The sequence below is a fragment of the Hylaeus anthracinus genome, unplaced genomic scaffold (genome assembly GCF_026225885.1).
Source record: "Hylaeus anthracinus isolate JK02 unplaced genomic scaffold, UHH_iyHylAnth1.0_haploid 3, whole genome shotgun sequence".
NCBI lineage: Eukaryota > Metazoa > Arthropoda > Insecta > Hymenoptera > Colletidae > Hylaeus > Hylaeus anthracinus.
The window spans coordinates 14212600-14237095 of NW_026535284.1; the positions used below are offsets into that span (position 1 = coordinate 14212600).

The 24496-nt window shown below is 46.7% G+C and overlaps 1 protein-coding gene across 3 annotated transcripts in view; it reads left to right on the forward strand.

The window, feature by feature from the left end:
* The window catches only part of LOC128893472 (DNA-directed RNA polymerases I, II, and III subunit RPABC3), a 52539-nt gene that overhangs the window by 12714 nt on the left and 15329 nt on the right, over positions 1 to 24496 (forward strand). For all 3 annotated transcript variants that reach the window (XM_054154431.1, XM_054154429.1, XM_054154430.1), the window contains exons 2-3: positions 6576 to 6659; positions 12467 to 12647. In XM_054154431.1, the coding sequence (XP_054010406.1) occupies positions 6576 to 6659; positions 12467 to 12647 (265 nt within the window). The remainder of the gene's footprint in view (positions 1 to 6575; positions 6660 to 12466; positions 12648 to 24496) is intronic.

Sequence of the window (24496 nt, forward strand, 5' to 3'; positions counted from 1 at the left end):
ACGGAGGGTGGAGGGGTGGGAGTGCGCGTGGGTGGCCGTGGGGGTGTGTGCTAGGGGTGGCGAGAGCCCGGTGCCCAGTATTTATAGCGCTTGCGAACCGGTCGATAGCGGATAGCGACACTGCGCAGTTGGGAAGCCCTCGTACCGAAGTCCACCCCCCTTTCTCTCCCTTCTTCCGTCCTTGTCTCCTAGCCACCTTCCAACACCCCTCGTCCACCCTTTACCCGACCTCTTACTTGCTCGGCCACCCCTTTCGCATCAAGGCTTTTCCTACCCCCTTCCGCCCTTCTCTTCGCCTTTGCTTTAAACTTAATTTTTTTTTTAGTTGTGGTTCGAGCAGAGGAAAGGAGGAAAATTTCCTCGTGACACCGAGCAGAATTAGTATCCAGATGAACGTTTGTTAGTAAAGGAAAGTACATTCTTCGTACGTTACTTGTTGAATCAAAATTGAAATTCGAGTTACTTTACCGTTTCTTTGTTCGCTGTCTATCGCTCGCAAACATTTCGCGTCCTCGCGAAATGGTCGATATTTGTATCGATTGGGTGTGTATTCAACCGTCACAGTTTACAAGTCGGTTTCGATAACGCCGGATAGTAGATTCCATAGTTCGCCCGTTGCGCGACAGCTGTACGCGAAGCGAGCTTCGGATTTCTTCGAAGATTATCGCGAGAATGTTTTTGTTTACGTCAAGTTTCGAGAATCTCCGTCGAGGCTGGCGCGTTTCTCGTCTCTTCTTCCCCGGCTACCGACGACGATCTCGTGTGAAATACCCATGGCGAATCTATCGCGCATCGACCGAATGTAGAAATTTCGAATCGCGACATACGACGAACGAACGAAACGTTTATTTAACGTAGGCGTGTGTCGTTGTCCATCGCGCGTACTAAGTATAGAAGGCTCGCGTCTATTTTCGCTGTTAATTCACAGAGCGGTTATCAGAGACCACTCGACGATCGGTCGAGCTAAAATTAAGACGACGGATTATCGAGCATCGAATTATTAATAAGAATCACCTGGCGCGCCATTGATTCCTGAGCCGTCCAAGTAGGTACACGTGTAGCGTGCAAAAAATGATTAATAAACGTTAGAGGGGAGGGGGGAGGGGGGCGTGAGCTCGATGAAAAACATCAATTTCGATGAACTCCTTTTCCTTTGTATTCAATTATTGCGTTCGATGAAATCAATTCTGAACGGGATAATTAAATTGCTCGGCTCGTTCATTTTTGCGGAACAACGCGGTGAAAAGGATGAAATTTTTTAATAATGAACGACGTCAAAGTAAAAATTACTTTCGTAAAGGGAACGGGAATTCTGGTATAAAATTTAATCGTCGAACAGAGAGCATCCGAAGAGGAAACAAAGAAGAACGCAAAGGCTACGAGCGAATGAAGAAGAACAAGATATTTCTCGCATCGCTGAAGAAGTGTCGTTGGATTAAAAAAAAAAATAAAAAAAAAAAGACAAAAAAACACTTGCTAAAAATGGATACGGAAAAGCACCGCACAGTCATTCTCGCTGAAAATCATCCGTCACTCTCGCTTGGCCGTTGGATTCTATAAAACATTCTATGTACAGAAATAGAACGGACAAAAGGTGTCGATCGGTATTTACATTCATTGCCATCGGTAAAATGAAAAAACTGCATGAAACAAGAACTTTTTCAAACCTCGATGGGTCCCGTTGCGATTAAAAACATTCGAATTGCTGAAAATATGTTCCTGATAAGAAAATGTCAAATAATTATTCGAGATCCTTGTGTTTTTTTTTTTTTTTTATTTTTTATTTCTTTTTCCAATAAATATGGTTCAACGGAAAACAGATATTAAATTTGTTAGGTATCGCAAACGATGCAATCGAAACGAAAGCGAAGAAAAAGAAATCGATTTTTCTTACGATAGAAAGGTAAGAATGGCGGACAATTTTGAGCGCGAGCCACTGCGTGTACCTGCCACGGAAAGAAAGCAATGAGAGGGAGAGCGCGAAACAACGAAAAAAGAGAAAAGGGAGGTCAGGGGGTTGCCGAGCGCCGCCCCTGACGGGGTGGGGGTAAATCTATCGTCGTCCCTTTCTCTCAGCCGAGGTGCATCAGGGGGTTGTCGCACACCCCTTCAGCCGATTATTCGGGAGCTGGAGGAAGGCAGACGCGAAAAAGGATCGGACGGAAGAGGACGGATCGAGCGTGGGCGTTACTGTGAAAAGAGATGGAAGCTGGTTAGCTAGATAAAGACTAGCGGGAGGGGGGGATACCCCGAGAAACCCGAGCGACAGAGACGACGAGCAAAAGAAGAAAGAATGGAGAGGGTGAACGCGAACGAATACATACAGATAGAGAAAGAGAGAGAGGTTCCCGCGGGTTTCGCTGAAGAACTGCCGACCGTAAAGGTCGCCGTCGCGAACTCCTTCCCTCCTCTGGGGTTCTCTCCTTCGTCTGCATCTTCTTCGCGGTCCTGTAACGACGCATCTTGACCAGCTGGCGGCAACGTCAGCGACGGAGAGGGATCCGGTGCAGCGTGCATCGTTCGCGACGTGTTTAAAGCTCGCTCGTGCTATCGACTTTCCATCGCGCGAGAGTTGACAGGAATCTGGTTGGCAGTAGATATGGGCAAAATATTCGATGTCCTTAAAAATAATTTGAAAAAAAAAAAAAAAGAAAAGAAAAAGAAAACAAATCGATTCGAGTCAGACCCACTAACCAAGTTCCGCGTGGTGTATTTGGAATCTTTTTTCATAGGACAAAACGGCCGCAGTTCAAAATGATTTTCGGAATGTCTTTAAGGACATTACATTTCATCCTATCTCTATTTCTCATCTTATCAGCTATGAGAAAGTCGACAATTCGAACGACTTCTAATCACCCGGTGCTTAGAATCGTTGGTGTCGGCGACGATTTAGGTGGCAAGATCAGGAAGAAAGGTTGAAAGGAAGACCAGTGGAAAATGTGTCGTACGTTCCTTCTCTGTCGTGCGCGCCACGAGGAAATTTTAAAGGCTTTGGCAGAGGGGCGGAGGGAGCGTACTCGGGCACGGTGAAGGTTAGAGGGCACGAATGATGAGTTCGGGTGGGTCGGAGAGCGGGGTAGTCGCAGGCACTCCTTGCACATTTTGTTCTGGGAGGTCTTGTGTCATCATCTATGAAGTATCGTCGCGTATTTCTCGCTAATGGAAGACCGATCGACGCGTTCTGATTGTCGATTTATTCTGGTTTTAAAGTGCAACAACGAACAATTGCTGGGTCCAACGAGAGTTGCCCCAACATACCCAGGGCACTCGATGGCAATCAAAGCGTTGGAACGATTTCGTCGTGATACGAACGACTGACGAAGATTTCTGATAAATGTGTGTACGTATCGAGAGTCTCGGCCAGGACCAGCAGCGAAAGCCTCCCCCTCGCGCCGCCGCCCCCCCCCCCCTCGGCCCCTCTCGAGGAGAGAAATGAAAACAGAGGGAGCCAGAGTGCGACAGGTGGAGAAACAGCAGCGCGGAGGTGGGACGTTAAGGGTTGAAAGAGGGATTTCGGCGGCGGCGGCGGCGGCGGCGAGAGAGATGGCGGTTGTACGCGAGACCTGGGAGCGATAGAGAGGGGTAGCTCCGGAGCGATCAGCCTGGCCGCGGCAGTGGGGCGGGGGTTAGAGGGTGAGAGTCGACCGAGTGGGGGATAGAGGCAGGTTCCGTGCGTTTCGTTGGAGAACTCTCGTACCATCGGGCGACCGTAAAGGTCGTCGGTTGCTCTACTCTCCGCATCGCATAGAAGTCGAGCAGCTGGCAGCAACGTCAGCAACCAGGAACGGATCAGTCCACCGTGTGCCAGCATCGGTGATCCGTGCCTCCTGGATCCTTCGATGTCGCACATCCCTCCGTGCCGGAGAAGCCCGAAACAGGATCGGTCTCGATAAACTCGTTTGATAAACTCGAGTTCGGTGGGATGGAAACGTTTTCGCCGAGGAATAACCAGGGACCGGGATCGTATCGAGGATCGAATCGATTTCGAAAAAGACGTCAACGATTAGCGTGAGTAATCGAAGGAAATGGATTCGTTGCTTCTTTATGTACTTTACTGGGGTACGTTTGATGATTCTCCGAACGACAGCGGGTATTAACGTCAGAGTATGTCTGTAGACATTTTTTACCCAACGATCGAATCGCGTTTACGATTTTCCATCGTATTTCCGTATTTCGCTCGATGGCTACTCCTCTTAGGTGCTCCTTACCACTTTCGAGAAACAGTTACACAACCGGAAAACGCGAATTAACCGTGCAAACGCGAGACATGCTCGCGCGTATTTGCGTACGCGTTGTCTCGTCTCTGTTTTCGAAACGACGTTTCCCTAAATTACTCGTTATCTGGTTACCTCGTTATCGATGACGATCGATATCTGAGCGAACTTTGAATCGATTGATTTGTAAGCGTTCGATCGTTTTTTCGTCTCAAATCTTCCCAATTACCATTCGACTATGAAATTATAATCGAGCCGCGACAGATTGACAAAATTAGACCTCGTCCACGCTCTGCACGTTTCAGTTTCTATTAGAATATAATGACAGGAATAATCGCCCGTGCGGATTTGCCGCTTTAGCATTTACGGACTTGTCGACGGAACGGATCGAAGTGCATAACACGAGCTGCGTTTAAACTGTGCCCTGAGTCACGTCATCGAAAGACACTTCATTAATTCACACGAATCCGATGCAGGCAATGAGATACATATAAATTAGTCATGCCCCACGTAGTCAGCAATTTCGCAAACGAACACATGGATAGCCGACGATAGAAAAAAATATGTCCCACGTAACGTATTCAAACGTATTTATTAGATCGTGTAAAATGAAAATATAATGCACTATCGGTGATGAGCAACAGTTATGAAACAGATACTGTTGGTAGCAGAAGAGAATAGCCTTCGAGAAGGGGGAAACGTCGGAGCCTCCATTGGACAGGCTCTGTATTTACCTTTCCTTCGTTTATTCCCGCAGGTTGTACGATATTTAATCATAGTGGATTATAATCACCGCAAAAAAATCACAGATGAGAAATCCCATATAATTTCTATTGAATTCCATTAAATTTCATTTAGAGATGCGTTAAATATGTTAATATTTCATTCCGCACATGTGCATACGTTCTGCATATTTCTTGCGCGCGTTTCTTTTCCTATTAACGCCTGCCATAAATTCATAAAATCCGCCGTCCGTCGATAAGTATTTATCTCGACTCGTTTAAGAACGTACGATACACACGCTTTCAGAACCATTATTCTCGGTTTCTAACCGTATCTTCCTTGTCGTAAAACGAAATTGAAATAAATTTCAGCTTAATATAACTCCCGGTGCCAGTGGGAAGTCGTAAACAATCTTTTTCAGCCCGGAAAACCCAGCGAGCCTCCTTCCCGGCCGTAAATCAAGCCATCCTCGATAATTCCCGTTTCATTTTCCCCGCGATACGACTCCATTTGCTAAATGTTTGATCGATTCGTACAACGACTCGTTTTTAAACGCTCGATCGACGAAAAATCGTTTCGTTCGGATGTTAAGTCGGCGATCCGCGTGAATTTGAATTAGCGCATGCGTGGTACGTACGAAATTGCCGCGTCACGCGGACGGGTCCATTGCAATCATCGCGGCGCAGTGATGCAGCACAGGTCTTATTGGTTGTTTGACGAGTACAATGGCGCAGCACAAAGACGGAGCTTCGAGCAAGGACGAATTACGTAATAGAAACAATGGCCCTAATAACGATTATTATCGGCCGCGGGCTTGAATCCGGTAACTCCCGGAGTCGAGTTCAATTTTCTACATCTAGCAGAAGGTAGTGTCGTCGTTTTCCAAGATTTCAAGGACATCGCGGTTAGGGATCGATACGGTGTATCCTAGGATCGAAAAGGATGTTCTTTGTCTCCGAACTCTGCTAGTCCGAAAAAGAAAAAAAAAAGAAAAGAAGGCAGAGAGGTTCTACGCGTCGATTATTGGCAACTTGCGTGCGTGGGCGCGTTCTTTCCCAGGGCAGGTGTGAGTGATCGTTTCCGAATGAACGAAACGTTTCGAGCCCTCCTTGGTCCGTATGTGGGTGAGTTGCGCGAGTGTTGGCTTTGCGATAAATTCGTATCGCGAATCGAATGCGATTGGCTGGGCTGACAGTGACGTCAAGCCGGTGGACAGCCGTCAAGTGGCACACGACTGCGTCACGTTTGCTGAGATCGGTAAAAAAAATTCGTTCCTCTTTTTCCAGTGGCGCATTACGCTATACCCAAACAAGTCATCAGCGAATTCTTTTGTATTTAGCGCCACTGTTATCCGAACAGAATTTCGTCCACCTTTGAACGACGCTGGTGCGATCGATCGCTCGATCCGAGCAACGTCGTTACAAAGAAAGGTGTCGCGAGTCACCTGTATTCACGCGATGTATTTCTTCCTCCACGCGACACGTTTCTATACGTGCACATATTTATTCCTCTCGGGTCTGTTACATTTAATATATTTAAGAATCCGATACGTGTGTAATCGTCAGACTGTTTAACGATATCTTCTTGTTTGTTTCTTTTTTTCTCGATTCCCCGTGCGATCGATGACGATGGTTGCAGTGAGCAGGCTCCACTGCGAGTCCGAGTCCTTCAAAATGGACCTGATCCTGGACATCAACAGCTGGCTCTATCCGATGGAATTGGGTAAGCATATCTCTTGAATAAGAATATCGATACAGTTCTCTTCGACCGTATAAACAGACGAGCACGATAGGTTCGCGAAACAAAGCAATCTAAAAAGAATTCAGCTCGTCTCGTTAGATGTAATTTCGGTGTATCCTCGGTAGTTCGACGAAAGAATTCCGGGGTAAGCGTCATATGGTGCTCATTACGTCGCGTCAACGAGATTGATTGTTCGTTCTCGACGATGATCTACGCGGCTCGTATATCTAGCGATCGCGGGAATAAAAATATCGCGAAAAAATATCTTCGACGAGAGACCCGTTGGTTGTCGGCGATACATCGTCGCGCTCCACTTAAATTCCTCAAAGTCTGGGAGATTCGGTTTCGCAACGGAAATACGTCTGATGTAAGATCGGTCCGACGGATGATTTATAGACGCTGGTTTTTTTTTTTTTTTGCACCGGAAAAAAACGCGTTAACAGGAGAGCTTCGGTTAAACGGGGTGATTCATTTATGACAAGTTACCCAAGTAATTTTCTTTTGGCAATGAACGCAAATGTTTCGAACGAATCTAGACGCTGTACAAAGTGCGAAGGAGATACCGTATATCGTGAAAAAATATCCTCTTCGTTCGTGTATCAATTTTGTTCGTTTAAGAAGAAACAAGTCGATTTAGATGTCTTCCATCGAGACTTGTTCGAAGAATTCCCGTCTATCGCTAAAAGTAAACTAGTCGTTCGGATGGCCTGTCTTGAGGGTCTCACCGTGTAGACTCTCGTGTCCGTGACTTTCGTTGAAAGGGGAAAGTAATTAAACGGCCATTGTTGGCGAAGGATAGCCTGCTGGAAAGCTCGCGTCGCACGAAAATTTTGTTTGCCATATCGCAGACGCGCTGTCACGACTCTCGTGTTTGTTTACGTCGCCTGCCTCACGGACGTGGCACGTATGGACACGATCGATACATTTGTAGCGTGAATTTTACAGGGTTTACGCGGCGAGTTTGCAATCCACGTTTAATCGAAGACCGTGTTTAAAACGGTTGAACAAACGAGTACTCGTACTTTGACGAGAGCCAATCGTTTCACCGGCAATTTCTTCGTTGTTCGTTCGTTCTTTCGTTGTTCCTTCGCTTTATTAATAAGTAATAAATACATGCACAATATTAATATTTTACGTTTTATGTTACATTACCGAATCGCGCACGATTCATTTCGCTCCATTGCTGTTACGACATGAATATCTATGAAATTAGATTGTCTATTTATAGAAACACTGCAACAGAAAATAATTGAATGCAACTCGCGAAAGAAACTTTCGGGACAACCTAATACGTATCGCGTCTCGCTAACGTTCCCGAAAGGAACCAGTCGTCCGTCGAGGTATGCCGTGCTACGAAAACATTTCACCGTCGCAAAAAGCGCGACGAAAGTCACCTTCGAGTAGGTACACACGTTAGGACAAGTTGGTCCGAGCCGTGCGGAACATGTTTCGCCAGTGTCCATTATCAGGGTCGTCCTTCCGACGTCTAGCCAAGAAGTGGAAGTGTCAGCGAAAATAAAAAAAAAAGCTGCCGCAGGAGCCACGTGTACCCGTTACTGCGAAACACGTGTCAAGTTTACCAAAGGGCCGGAAGGACGACAACTATCGATTCTTCGTCATCGATCGTACGCACCGTAACGGCTATCTTTCTCTTTTACGACGCCTCGCGAGCTTATAAAACGAGATCGGTCTTGGCATGTCGATGGTTTTGGCACAGCCAGTCCGACCGGATGCGTGGATGCTCTTAGAAATTCGGTCGAGAAAGAAAATGGAAGTCTTGTTACGATCCAAATTTACGTACGATCGCAGAAAAAGAAATATGATAATAGGTGAAGGACGCGGCGGTAGATATATTTGGTAGCGTAATTGTTCGCGGTACGCGATGTTTGCAATCGAAAGGTCGGCGAAAGATAGAATGGTATTCGTGCGATAACGTGTGCATCGGATTCGTAAGTTGTGTCCAAGGCCACGTCACGCTGCAGCAAACCAACCTCCTACCCCCTGTCGAATATCCTCATTTTGACTCGCTCTACGGACAGTTCTGGATGTATCCCGTTGATTCGGTCGCTGCAGAGGGTGCGTCACACCCACCGGTATCAAGGGTGGGGATTTGGGGGTGGGGTGCACCGCATCGTCGATCCACCTCCGCCTGCTTTCTCTGTGTTTACAGATTCATATCCTTTACTCCCTGTCTCCTGTTTCCGGATTAGTTTCCCTTCTGCGTTTCTTTTGACCCTTGGCCAATTTCGATACATTCTACTCTTCTCGTTCAGTAAAACGTGCACACGGAAGCGTAGGGAATAACGACGCGAAAAAAATCGAGACCGTCTCGTCTAATTGTTCTGCAGATTTCCTGACCTAGAACGATAGTACCGATGATAGCGCTATACGTAACGATTCGGCCCTTATTAAAACAAGCGTATCGTGCGAATATACACTTGGCTGACCGAAGAATCCCCGAATTATTGGCGTTGTCCGAGGAAACAATACGATTGATTGGATCACGCGACCGACACGCTTGGCTGTATAAGTTAGCAGAAAATTGAATTAGAAATGTAGAAGCTACGTAATAATCGATACAGAGCGAACCAAAATCGCGTTTACAGCTGGGAGAGAGTGGAGCGAGATGGATTTTACAAGGAAGGCGGTTGCGTCGACCGTGCGAGAGAGCGAAGAGCAGGGGTGGGGGAAGGAGAACGAAGGTTAGCCATAGGGCCAGGCAGTCCCGCTGTATTGACGCGCGGCGCGCACAGGCTTGCGCGAGATGACGCAATCTCCCACTCCCCCACCACACGTGCCACATTCTGCCAGCCTCCCCACTCTTCGGCTATTCGTTCCACTCCTCTCTCCTGCCTCACCCGGCAGCTTCCATAAGTTCAATGCCAAGGTCAAAACGGCCACGGCTCGCAGCCGTGTCGGTCGCGATATTCGCTCGCCGAGAGAAGAAGCGATCGTGTCTGTGTGTTCCGTCCGTCCGTCTGTTCGTCGTCGTCGTCGTCGTCGTCGTCGTCGTTCCATCGCGTTTAAGTTGAACCTAAGGTGGGCAACAATTCTACTCGAATAACAGATGACGTATCAAACTGGTATAGTGATTCGTTCTCGGCGTTTACTCGATCGAATGGTCATACATACGGATAACCGTGCGGTTGATCGACGTGGAAATACAATTTCGGTCTACCGTTCACACTTTTATTCAATCGGTTACGAATAAAAGGTTTCATCCCTTATTAGCTGTTACGAGAATTTTACATAGAAGGCTTTTCACCCATCTCTAAATTTAATCGCCTTCCCCGTCGTCGCGAATTGCGCGCGCGCTTTTTACTCGCTTTCACGACGGGCGCGCGCTGCGCGTAGTGCGTGCCTTTTTCGTTTCTTTTCGCGCGTCTAACCTACATACCGGAACCAGTGATTACTTTGCGACTAGTTTCGGGAACGATTGCTCGGGATCCTCGTATCGATCGGCAATTTCTTGTAAAGCCGGTCGTGTCTTATTATTCGTTAACTGTTCCGTCGGAAGGGTTGCGCTTGCGTAAGTCGCCAGCAGTCGAAGGGTTAACCCTAGAGTGACGTCGCGAAAAAAAAGTGTTACGTATAAATGGTATCGAGATGGGTTCAAATTTTCGACCCTTTGTCACCCTTTCTTTTCGATCGTCAAACGTTGCTTTTCTATCAATGGACCGCGTCGCGAATTAATCGTTGATCGCGATTATCGATTACTCGGGAAACGCAACCATGGATCACGTTTCCATGGACCGTTTCCGGCACCGTAATGGCGAACGTCGCGACATTGAGACGCGTTAATGATTTTTCGTCGATACATCGATGTTTCTCGAGTGCGAGGACCAGGGAGAAGGGACGATAAACGAGACGGCGCGTAACCGAATCGCGAACGTTAATGGTGCGCAATCGGTCGGAAAGCTTCGTGCGTTATCGCGCGACGTCGAGAACAGCTCGTGCAGAAGCAAGGTCGTGACAGGTGCGTGAATATATTCGTGGAGGACGAGAAGCAGGACGTCCTGCGCAGCGAATGCGGATGCGCATCGTACGAAGAATGGATATGAACTATTGTCGTCTTCTCTCTCTCTCTCCCTCCATCGTGCTTGACGTCACGAGACAAGATGGCGGATTTTGGTAGACCCGGGACAGTCGTTAAAGCTCTCTGCTAGGATGGTTGACGTTTCCAGATTCACGGTACCTTTATTATTCTTTCTTTGTTCCTTTTCCTTGCAAATTATCTGCAAGTTATCTGTGCCTCGCTCGCGAAAAATGGGAAGAAATTTGATCCGCTTCGTCGCCAATTTTTATCAACCATTTAAATACGGAACGATTTTTCGTTAATCCTTTCGGGCGCCTCCGTACCGTCACTCGTGATTCAAGCTTTCGATCGCGTTTACGTTTTACGCGTAACATCCCGGAGAGCATAGAATCGAGTCGCTGAAATTTCGTTTTTCATTTTCGAATTTCTAAAAGATCCTCGATACCGGCCATATTGTTAACGATTTCCAAAACGTTCATGCATCTACGGAGACGTATACGTAATTGTCAGCGACAAGGTTAACCCAGTAATTCCTCGCTCGTCTCGCATTATGTAGTTAATACAGACGAGAATATAATACGGTCGTGCGCCGCTCAACTGGGTAATCTATAATCGTTGAACCATCGTTACGATGTAAGTCTGACCTACGTAAATTTCGTAACGTGATCAATTGATTATGCAGATTCGCCGATTTCGTTTCGTTTCGTTGTTTCTTCGTCCACCTCTCGGCATTGCCACGGCCGGTAATATCGATTACCGTGCTATACGTATCATCGACATATAGCGTAGACTTAACCTTGACCCTTGTTCTCCGAGAGACTCTTCCACAGGGACTCGACGTTTCCCAGCTGCGGAGCACGATCGTCTTTCGTTGGACAGACAGACGGAACAGAGACAGACAGAATTTAATCGAAAATTAGATGGCTAATAAAATCAACCCGAGTCTACTTAACTCGATGAATAGTTAGGTGTTTTTTTATATCATCGTAAAATCTCTACAAATGTGTCTACATCGGATTAAACCTGGACGATGTTATCGCCATCGACGTTTTCGCTCGTGTCCCAGTTTCCGTCGTCAGTCGTCCTTTAGCCCGCGTAGGCTAACCTCTTTCCAACCGTCCCTTGTTCTCGGTCTTCCTGTCTTTCGCCCTTCACCCCTTTTTCATGCTCTCTGGTTACGTAAATGCTTCAGGCTCCCTCGAAGGATCCTACGCGTGTACACCCAAATGTCGCAAGCCGTATCTTCTGTACTGCCAACCGTACGTTTGTTTTCTACGCAAATTACGCATTTAGGAATCTATTTCGGCTAGAGACGCTATATTACCGCAGTTACCTACCGAACCTTTCCTAACTAGGCTCGGTCTGTTGCGCAATCAACGATAACCGAAGATCCTGAACGTAATCGCGTGCCCTCGTCACGGTAAATAGTAGCCAATCTTTTTTTTTATTCGTTTCGCCGAAACTTTAACCCCGTTAAGAGTTTCGTCCATCGCTGTTCCGCGCTAATGGCTTACGCGATCGACCATGAATCTCGTTAAAAGTGTCGATGCACGCGTCTCTGCAACGCCCCCAATGTATTTTCGATGCAACCGCTTTGAGGTTTATTATTAGACGTCCGTCTTCCTGTTTCGACATCGCCGCGTCTGATGCGTCGATATCGAACGGAAAGGGGATAATGTTTCGTTGCTTTCCACCGCGAATAAATAATTGATTAGTTCGCCCGCGTCTGACCGGAGACTTGTTCGCGTTCCAGGTGACAAGTTTCGTCTGGTTCTCGCGACGACCTTGCGAGAGGACGGCTATCCTGATGGAGGAGAGTGGAACGCCACGGAACAGGAAGGAGGTTCCAGAGCAGACAGTTTCGAGTACGTGATGTCCGGCAAGGTGTTTCGAATCGAAGGCGACGAAGCCAGCAACGAGCCAAGCAGCAGACTGTAAGTATACGGTTTCTGTTCTTACGATCTCGCCAGCGGTGGTACTCCCGACAGAATAAAACTCGAACGTTTCGAGAATAATTCTAGTAACTCTGTCGATCGATGTTTCCCCGGTTGTTTTTAGTTGTGTCGTTTACGCGAACTGCCACATTTACCTGGGTAGATGGCGGCCATTTTGGAACGGCGGGCGCATAGAGAAAGAATATGCACCGTTGTCCGCAGCATTTGTATAGACTCTATACTACAGAGTTGAAGAGTAAAATACTACCTTGTAGTATTTTATTAATACGTAGTTTCCGTCGCTGTTTTATTCTGTTACGAGCCACCCGTCGATCGCTTGGCGTATCTGACGCGTGAACGCACGGCCACGTCACAATGTGACGTCATTTGTGACGCGTGATTCGTAAACGCGCTCTTTCTGCCGTGAAATCTCTGATTGGCTCGCTTCCAGTGCTCAATGAAGTCTCGTGGGGTTTTTCGAACGACCAACTTCCAAGGAACCTTGCGAAAAAGAGTCGCATCGATACTGCGACATGCAACTAAAAATAACGTACGAAGAAATACAAACGAAACCAGTGTTTCTTGGAATTTTGTGCACGCAAGTCGTTAATAATAATAATAATAATAATAATAATAATAATAAAAAAAAATAACCGTATCGGTAAGAAGTAAATACGTTTCGCTTCTGTGGGAGACACAGTCGCGTTTAGCATTGGGATTCTTCGCAAATTGTTAGGGGGGAGAGAAAGTTGCATCGTAGCGGGGTTCTGCGATAACCTTGACTTGACCGACTTATCGTTTAACCTTGAAACTCGATTCCCTACCGCGTGCAGTCAACGTATGCAGTAAAGGTCGCCTCTATGTTTGATCAGCACAGGTTATGTCGCGAATCGCGCATGCAAACTCCCTGCAGTAGTGTTCGCGTTGTTGTTGAAAATGGAAGAGAGCGCAGCGTAGCCAGCGCTCGATAAGATAAACCCGTTGTAAACTCACCGTCTGGCGCATAAAGGGGATTACGAGTAACGCATGGAGATTGCTTAATTAGAGGATGATCGGCTCGCAGCCCGAGACAAATTATTATTTTACTGCGATCGTTTGGAATATACAGGAAAATCGTAATTCGTCGGTTATCGAGAAGCGCGACTTACGAAACTCTTGGAAGCGGGTTTTGTTTTGCAACGATACCTGTAAAATGAATCGCAGGGACTAAAAGAACTCGCGATATTTATCAACGGTGACGGACCGATCCTTTTCGAAGCCCGGAGAAGAATTATTGCTTCGATCAACCATTTTTGACGTGGCAGAAAGTTTCGACCGAAGCCTTCTCTCGGTCGTATCGCGCCAAGCGCTTAACACCACCTGGCAACCCTTTCCCATCGCCGCAGAATTAATTGGACAGATAGATACTCGTCGTTCTAGCGGCAAGAATGATTGCAAAATCGATTAACTCGTGACAGTTCGAAATTTATTATCGGCGCGTATCGTGGGTTTAGAGGTACAGCGATTCGCTTTCAGCTCCCTTCAATGCTCTCGCATCGATTTATCGATCCCTTTGTCGCGCGCAATCCACGTTTCTCTCGGTATCTTCGTACACGTATACTTGTTTGCATTCGATCGTTATCAGAGATTTTTATCGCGTTCGGCGTGCGAAGGCGCGATTCTTGGAAAAAAAAAAAAAGAAGTTTCGAATCGATTGTTTCCTTTGGGCAATAACATCGTTGCAAATTTATCGTTATTTTGAGTTTTCGCGTCTTATCTAATCGCGCTCGAAAGCTTTGTACTTCGATTGTTTTTACGTTGGTTGAGTCAGCAAAGTGGGCGTACTTAACGATTATCTTGGTAAGAAGTCGAAATTCGAAAGTAAACTAAAGAGCTCACGTATCGTTAACAAGACTAAAAACAGAGGATGTCCCTTACGAAGAACGAAGAAATCAAAGATAGAATTCGATCAGTTTTGAGACGATATCGAAGACGAAGCAGGTGATATCGAAAGTGATATCGACCATGGAGGAGTCGCGGAAACGTTCACCGACCATTCATTCGCCATGTTCGGGTCGGTAAAAGCGGAACGGAGACACCGAAACAGGCTCTCGAAGAACAGGGAGCCACTCTGCGTTCACTCGGTGGGTAATGAAGCGGGTGAACACAGCTGGTGGTATCTCAGTTTTCTGAGAGTGTTGGCAACCCATTGAGACTTTTTACCTGTCGACATCCCGCGGTGGCTTTGTGGAAGAACAATGGACGTCGCGAAAGGAACACGAGGAAACTAAAGGGAAGAAAAAAAGTATAGAACACGGTCTGGAAAATTTCCACGGAAGATTCCTTAAAAAAAAAAAAAAAAAAGAACGAAGCACTGTTTCAGCGAAGTTTCACTTCGGCGATAAAGCCGGTCCTCTGTCGATACTCGTTACTGATAATGAGCACGTAGAGAAACCGTACAGGCGCGCGTACTTTGTTTTTTTTTTTTTATTAATTTTGTGATTGCATCGAACGGGGGCGTGCCAGCTGGGAGATGAATTATTGATCGGGGTCGCGGAAGACCCCGGGATGCGAACACAGCTAATCCATCGATGAACGGAACGAGACGAGCACGAAACGTTGCCGTAGCAGTGCTGCAAATGAAGCTGTGAACGGTGTTACGGGGACCATTGACACCGGGTAAAATTACAATTGATCCTTCGGAACGAATTCTTCTAAATAACGACGCTCGTGTATTTAATTTCATCGTAGAAACGTAGATTTTTGCGCGATGTTCTGGTTGCTTGGTTTCGGGATGGTTAGGGGTGGGGAGAAGTGCGACCGTGCACGCGCGACGCGCTAGGATGCGCGCAAGGTCGTCCAGGCTGTCAAAATCAGCTGACGCTTCGGTGACCAATCGGCTGTTCCCCAAGCTCCGCGGGAGACTCGTCGTTCGCGCCACTATGTTCAGAGGGCGCTCGATATCCGATGCTCAAATAGCCAATTACTTTCTACTTTATTCTTCTTCTTGCGTTACTATTTTTTCTATCGATTTTACTTTTTTTTTTTTTTTTTTCGCGTCGGTTGACATCCAAATTCAGGTTCACGGGTTAACGGGTGACCCAATTCCAAGTTGGAACGCGATACCAAACCCGTGACGACCAACAGCGCGATAAACATTACGGAAGTCGTATTATGTAAAAGATAATTGACTCGAGCGAAACCTTCGGTCGCGTATAAAACTCGATTAATTAACTCGATTAATTTCTCTACGGCAGCTCGGCATGCTAATATGATTACGGGCTCACTCAAGATCTCGCGGTGCATTCGTTTAAAATTATTGCGACACGTGAAGCGGTAATATTCTCGGGTGACATCATCGTCGCCATTATCCCGATTAGATGTCCCTACACGAAAGTAATCGGTAAACGTACACGTTGCGATCGTAACGTTTCAACGCTGAGAAACAAGGTTCGCGGTGATTAACAACCGGAATAGATGAAAATCACGAGCGCGAGCAACGTGAAAGACGAACCGTTAGTATCGTTCCCGATACTGTTTCGCGTGCTCGTGTTTCTCAAGCTTATTTTCTATGTTAACCAATAAATCGTTTCCACCGTTTGCGGTAAACGCACATGGGCGTCGACGAACACGAACGTAGGCGTAGTTCACGCTTTGTATTCAAGGTCTCAGCCTCGTACGCGACGCTTTACACCTTTTAAAGCGTCCCGTACACCTCTTTACAAACGTAATTCGTAAGCTGCGGCATGAAACGGGCATTTCGAGAGGTTTACCAAGAGTAGAAAGGTCTAACGAATAGTCCGCGCCAAATAACAGTCAGAGTTGAGGATAAGTATCCGGACGTGTGATCGAACCTCCCATAAACCGCAGGAAACAGAAAACAGACAGATTAATTATAAGATCCAACTACGGATTACACAACGCGTTAAAGGTGACGCGACTCCCGATAATTAGATACTTATAAAAATGGCGTCTAATTAGCGTTGCCCGTGACTTGCTGAAATTTCTATTCGGTACCAAACCGTGTTCGTATTTAACTCGTAACATTTTTTTAATTCTGCCAAGATACAATCGTTGAAAGATTCCTGGCACAGAACTCCTAGGGACCGAGCGCTCCAACTCCTCGGTAGTCGTAAATACACCAGCGCGAGTCGGCGGAAAATTTAACCGCCACGTCATTCGACGTTAGAAGAAAATTCTCGGGGCAGACACGGGGGGCGGGGGGGGGGGGCGGGGGGCGGGGGGGGGGCGGCGGGGCAGGGCAGAGACGAGCGTAAAAATGTCGCGTTGCGGCTCGTCACAAAGAGGGGAACATCGATGGAAGCGGATTACATAAGGCTTGGATGCAACGACGGCAGAGTCGCGGCGTTTTTGGCAACGAAACACGATTTCGTCGTTCCGTCCTCGCGGACGCTCCCGTTATATTATTGGCGTTTAATCGCAGTTGCTCCCGTGTTTGCTTCGTCGGAACGTAAATAATCCAATTTTTGTTTGTATTTCGACGAGATTGAGTAACGACGTTGCCGCGTTATTTCGAATTCGCAAATGCAGAAACACGGGGTAGGTATCGTTGGAAAGGTAAGAAGTCAGAATCATTGTCGGGACGTGTACGAAATTTCGGTGTCGGTACGAATACGAGAAAGGGGGCTCGCGATGCACCTGGGAAATTTTTGAGCTCGAAGCTCTGTGCTCGTAAATATCAGATAGATTCGGAGTAACACGTAAAAATTGAGCGTCGGCGTTGACGCGATAGTTTCATTCCCGTCGTTCGTCGCGAAATCTTTCGTGTCAATTTCCGTCGAGTCCGCGGTGAATAGTAAACCCGATAGGTGGAAATATCGCGGCACCCGTTCCGTTCCGACGTAGCTTACGCTACTGGCCGACTCGTAGCCTTGTACTTTAGAGGCTTTATATACATTACACATAGGCACTTCGGAAGAGCGGAAGGAGGAAGGGAATGCATCGTCACGTAATGCAAGCATTATGCAATCCATCGTCGACCGTGTGCGCTAACAGAACAGCTGATCTTTTTTAGCTACCGTGGTGTTTCGCGTTTTCCATGCGCGTACCGTTTATTCGCTCGACGTGAACTCTCGTCGAGTCGGTCCCCTTAAAACAGATGGGAAATTAAACAATTTTCTTTTCAAACCTTTTCGTTATATATCACGAATGGAAAGATTATTATTTTCCAGATTATCGTACATCTCGCCCGTTGGAACGTTATCATTTTGAAACGCAACTTTCAAACTTGCCCAAAATTCACAGTTCCCGAACGAATTATTTTATTATTTCGAGGGAGATATGCTATTCGGCTTGACTTCGTTTTCGAGCGATAACAATTAACAGTATCAACCAACGGTATCGTTTCGGAGAATACACACGCCTGATCTGTTCGGCTTCTCGCGAACCTCTCGCTTTTTTTCGGATCTGTCACTCGGCGATCGACTCCAAATAAAAAGGTGGTGATAGCGAAGTCGCTTATTTCGCGAGACAATACCGTACCATCCGGAGTGAGTCTGCAGTCGAGAAGACCGTCGATGCATAGATAAGCAGTTATAACTGGAAACAAGGTCGGTTAGGTCATACGTTCGCGCGGCTCTTTTATGTTCTTATCAAAGGCTGAATCTACTCCCCCAAAATGGATGCCACCGATCGACGAGGCGACCTCTTCGCTTTCAAATCCTTCGAACTCGGCGCTCCCTCGGTTCCCTCTAAACCCATTTCGAAACTTGGTCGCAACGTCGTTAATACCATTGTCTCGTTCGGGTGAGTCGACGGTGTCGAGAGTCGTTTCACGGACGCAGACGCGCCGAGAAGTACGTGGCTCTGAAGTTAGTCGCGTTGACGTCACAGCGGCGCAGAGGGAGACCGTGGTTCGAGTTTATTCGATTACGTTACATTAATCCGTATTCCGAGTTGTACGATTCCGGTCTGCTCGCACTGACGCATCCAGCGCACAGTTCCGCGTACCAACTTGCAGGCTTTAATTCCGCCACAGATGCGCACCCCGTTCAGGTATAAAAATTGCCCCGAGTCCAACGCGATTCGTTTATAAATTAATTTTCAAGCGTTGAAAAGTATTCGCTGTCTTAGCTTCATTTTATTGCAGCGAATTTATTGGCAATTTTATTCGAACAACGATTTTATTCCAAGTCCAGCTGTCCAGCAGGTCCGCGTGTGTGCGAATTGCGCGCAGCGATCAGGGTTGATCGAGTCCCGAAGCGGACTTATTTCGGGTAATCGAATCGCGTGTTTTTCGTAAAAACGATGTAGGTCAACGCGAACGATATCGACGCTCTCGAACTTCTCACGATTTCAGCGCGCATGTTCCACCGCACGGGAGAATAATCCGCGCGTAATTTGTCCGATACATACCTACACCCCTCGCCTAATATTTCCTTTTGCGTCTCGTCCTGGCAATCGATAATCCTGACATCTCTTTGTCCGTCCGTCTCTAGGAACACGAACTACTTATGTTCGGGTTTAACCGTACGTGGTAGAAAATATCTTAGAAATGAACTAAAGAACCTGTTGTTGGACAAAGGGCAAGAGAATTCGAAATAAAAGTGCAAACGTTATGTTGGAATGTCTTTAACACGTTCGCCGTGCCAGATTAATACTCCTGAAAATTTCTACTGTGATCAAGTTTCGTTTCTGGGCTGTGTTGGAAGCTACGTAATCAAACATTTATCGTGGGATTTATTTTTATAACTTCATCGATGTTTAAGAATTTCATTCAGATTTATTTTCTTTGGTACTTAACACTCGGAATTGATTTTGTTTGTTCTCCGGTGAAAAGCACCGTCGCCCATATATGGGCGACGTGGCGATCAACGTGTTAATTATGAATAGCTCCATGTTCTTTCGGAAGTCTTGTCGATCGACAAAGAGCAGCCACGGTGGCGTGCAGGCGTCTCGGCGTCCAACGCTATTTTTTTCTAGAACGCTAGATTTCGCGAAGAAAGAATCGAAGGAGAGTAGTATGCGAAGGGTTCGAAGGGGCGAGGAGATAGCAAATGCAGGAATCGCATTCGTGAATTTTTTAAAAGATCCCGTTTGTAAGCAGCACGGGCGCAACAGCTTCCGTTTCGTAGACCGATATTCGCAGGCTCCGGCCAGTTGTTCCCGGACACGAGCCCCAGGCTCTCCGGTTCCCAGGGGTGACCCAGTTTCGTTTATCCCCTCACGGTCGGCCCAGCACCTGCCTGGCGAACCTCCACTACCTACGCAGATTCGCCAGGCTTTCCAGATACAGCTTCGGTCCACCTACCGACTCTCCCCTCGACCTCCACGTTGGATCCCTTTTTAATCAGTTTTCGTTGTTTTCGCAATTTCTCCGTCCGGAATCCGCTGGTAATCACGACGCTCCGCGAAATACCGAATTCGATATCTTTAATTCGACGGAAATACGAAGCTACGACGTCGATCCGATCACGTTGTTTCATTCATCAGAATTTCGAGTCGGTAGTTGTTTGGCATCCCTCGTTACGGTAAATCGTCGAAAAAGCATGGACGTTTGCACTCGTTATTTTTTCTTTATATTTGCGTTGCCTCGCACTCGCAGAATGAACGCATTTTAATAACGAGAATAACGTTGACTTCCACCATATTTGCATTTGAAAACGGCTCGCCTCCGCAGAGCTTCCGTAATCCCAGACCCACCTGGAATAAAATGTCACCTCGTCCACGTGGCTCTTTCAACAAAAACGCGAGGATTACGATTCTTTTGTCTCGTCTCACATTTCCACCCATCGAAAGTTCGACGGACAGATTCATCTCGGAATGCAAAGATTCTCCTTTCTTTTTCTCGTTTAACGTCCATCGAGTATTCCGCTGATAATCCCATTGTTTTCCACGGTTGGCTGGGCTCCCCTCCCACGCGCAGGGGGTCATACACGTGCGTAACGCGCCAACTTTCCGCGTCTATCCGCTTGATCTCTCTCGGATGCACGCTCGTGCGCGCAACCCTCGCCAGGAACTCTCCTGGGAAAAGGTCAGACAGTCAGAGGCCAACCTACAGGGTGAAATTGGGTCAACCCCTGACGCGATCGCTCGTGCATGAATTTCCCCCCTGGTCTTCCTCGCTTACGAGGCAGGAGGTTCCAGGGGCTCCAGAAAGCGTGGGTGTCGTTGATGGCGGGCAGAAATGGGTTACGGCTCGGGAGCGACGGGAACAAGGGTGGGAATAAATTGAAAGGAAACCAGACGTGCAGAACTTGAAAATTAGCTTCCTTCGTAATTTCCCCTGCTCCGGGGAATTCGACGCTCGACGATGACCCTTTTTTATCCAAGCTTCGCGATTCTTGGTTCTTCGAGCTTTCGAATCTCGATCACGATCGTCTTATACGAGCTCGTCCGTAATGTTGGCTCGCGATTTTATCGACGAGATAATCGAGGGAAAGCTTCGGTGAATAATCGAAATGGTGCTCGGGATTTGAATGCAACGCGAAAGAAAAGGTATTCCTGGGTCTAGAAAGATCCGAACGGCGGAGGTGTGAGACAGTAAATGGGTTAATGGTCAATAAACGTGTAGAGGGAGACGGGGCTTTCGATGGGTAGAACAATTTGTCGATAGTTTGTCATTTATTCAAGCGAGCGGAGACGTAGCTGGGAACGCGTCCTTGGTCCTATTACCATCGAGCAAACTATGGTACCCTTAATACGGCCCAAGGTTGAGCCCCGCTGGTATAAAGACGTCCTTCCCGCGCGCGCAAGAAGTAAAAGCTGATTAACCCTCGATCGATACACCGTCTCTTCGCTTCCTCCTCCTTATTCAACTAACCGGCGTAACAAGTTGTATCTTACCTTTCGATTCGAGGAATCTCTCGGCTATTGAATATATTTCATAAATTGCCTATTGAATGTATTTCATAAATTGCCAGAAAAATACTTTATTTCGTCGCGCGCGACCCTAAGACGTTCCTAACGAGATGCTTCTCGTCTCTACAAACTTCAAACGAAGAACGTCGAACGATACGCTCATAGGAAGGCATCTCGGATCAAACGAATTACTCGAAACGAGAATCACTCGTGTTTTTTTCCGTATAAATTTTCTTCGTTCTCTCGCGTGTTCTCGGAATTACCAAACAATAGTCCAACACGTTTATGAACATTATGTAAACTTTTGCGAGGCCTGCGAGTAGTTTTATTGGAAACTATTTCGGGACAAAAAAAAAAAAAACCTTACATTAGGTTGTCGCGAAAGTTTCTCTCGCTTCATTAATAAGTAACACATGCACGATATTTTATTAAATTAGATCGTCTATTTATCTAAACACGACCACATAGAATAATCGAGTGCAACTCACGAAAGAAACTTTCGGGACAATCTAATACGAACGCTCGTGTTATTTGAAAAAAACCTAACGAGATTTTGTGCCGACTACATTTGAATGGGAAAATGTAGCGTTTCCAGAATGGAAATACAGAGGGTTCGAATGTCGGTCCTCGAACACGGAAAATGTTTGAGAGCTCGAGGCCTCGCTGCTATTGACTGGAAGGTGCCATTCCACCCCCGCGTTCTCTCTGTTTCCGGACGGGATTGCAAGAGGAAGAGTGGGAACGCGGGAGAGGAATCGCTGACGTCATACCGCGAGCCTGTATTGCGATTGTGCCGATAACGATTAAAGTCTAAGAGATTGTAGGAAATTATGCTTGAATGGGTCCATTCGACTGAATAAATGCAAGCGTCGGGATCCATAAATATCGACGCATCCGTGATCGATAAAATTATCTTGCAGGCATAAAATTGATCGTAACTACTTGGGCGAAAAGCAGCATCGATTCTGAAATTATCATTCGACGCTACCACGCAGTATTTAATCAATTTCGTGTGATTAATGTACGCAGCAGTAAGAGGAAAGATACGAGGGGGTCGACTCGTGTTTTCCATCAAAGCGTTACGTGTCCCAGAATTCCCAAGAACTCATAAACGACAATCAGATTGTATCCCGTGGAATTAAGGTCAAGTTGAGTAAAGCATTAGAGGACCTCGAGCCCTTGCCACTTCCTGGATGGGGGTTGAAACAGGCCTTGTTACTCGGCTGCCAATCGCCAGCCCGACCGCTCGATCCAATTACTCGACCTGTCTGTCGTACTCGAGAACACCGAGTTACTCTCCCGCGCGTTCGCACGTACAGTGTGTCGGAATATTATTCGAGGAATATTTCAGGTGCGAGACTCGACCACGAGCATGAAAAATAAACGAGGAACGTGACCGCGGTATGCATAATTCATCCCGCGTATAAATATTTCGACCCGACTCGTGGGGCTCTCTTTCGTGTAATTTAAAAGAAGGAGTAGTTCAAGACCATTATTTAAAGGTGAAGTAATACTCTTCGAGTTCCTCTTGCTCGTTATTATATTTCACGAATCGAAACCGTTTGCGTCGAATAAAGTATGTTTAAGGAGACTGCGTTCCTTTTTTATTCAGTTTATTAAATAGAATTGAGACATCGCGCAGACGAGTGTCGAGGTGAAATGTAATTGAAAATGTGAACAACGATTTGTGGGAAACTAACGCGATCCACCGCAAAAAAAAAGTTACTACATGTCTCGAAAAGCTTTCGGGGTCGTTTGATATTTTCTACCGAGTACCCATTCGGACGCGGAACGATACGCCGATAAAATACAGCTCTCTCGGTCCTGTACGATCCAACTTTATAGACATTTTTGAAGTAGAATTTATATATTCATATTTATATTCAGGTATTTACGGTCAGTCGCAAGAGTTTACGAATTCTTAACGAGTTGTAACAACTGGAAACTCCGTTCTGATTTTTATAGTTAAAGAAAGAAAAAAAAAATGATTGATTAATTCATCGTCGATCGATCGTAGCACACTCCGGCAGTGTACTTCGACGAGCATTGTGTCTCCATTGCGACGCTTCCTGTTTGCGGCAGAGTTTACGCCTTAAAGAGTTAATGTATCTGTCACGCGTTAGCTGCCTCGTAAAAATATAGACCGGAAGGAAGTGCATTTACAGCGTGCTTATTCTATACGTACATTTCCTCCTTATAGTCGAAAACCCCATATACCCGAAGTACCATCGTAAATTCTTTTCCACCCGGTAGGTACATCGTACATCGCTCGCCAGAATGTGGGTCATTTAAATTGATCGCGAAATTTCAACTCCCATAAAATCGCTCCCGTGCAGCGGATATATTACTGGCATAATCCAACTGGTGCTCCTGCTGGGACTTTGAAATTTTTTTTTTTTTTTTTTTTTTTCTTTTGCCTCTCGAGAGATGAGTTTTAAAAGCAATTTTTAACCGTAAATCAATTTTAACGTACAAATGCGCCGTCTCTCGAGAGGTAAATTCCGAGTTCAACGTTATATTAAAATGAATTACTCGTAAATAAAATTGTTCGTAACTCGCGGGGACTCGACCGTAAAATCGTCGTACCAGGATGCGCGACGTTACGCGAGAAAACGATTCGTAATAGTACAAATACACGAATCCACGATTACTCGACGAGTCGCAACTGTTCGGTTCCCGTCCTGCTCGTTTCGTCGCGAAACGATTCGCTGTTCGCGTGTGACTCGGTTCGTTCGTGCTCGTTTGAACCGCTGTTTACCCCGTTTTTCCATATAATTCGGCGTTCGTTGTTTCGCTGGCGTAGTGGCACGAGTACCGCCACGTCACGACGCGTTTATCGCGCGTGCTAGAGCCGTGACATTGAGACGCGAAGCGTGTAACAGCTCTTCCTACTTTCGTAAGCGTAAGAATAATCGACTGTAGAGCCAGCAGCGGTCGCTCCGTTCCCGGGGCCACGTGTTGCTTCCACTTGCCTCGTGCCCCATCGGCCATTCTCGGTCCGTAAGCTCGGTTTCTAAGTAGAAAAGTTCGATTCGTGGCCAGACAGGGCG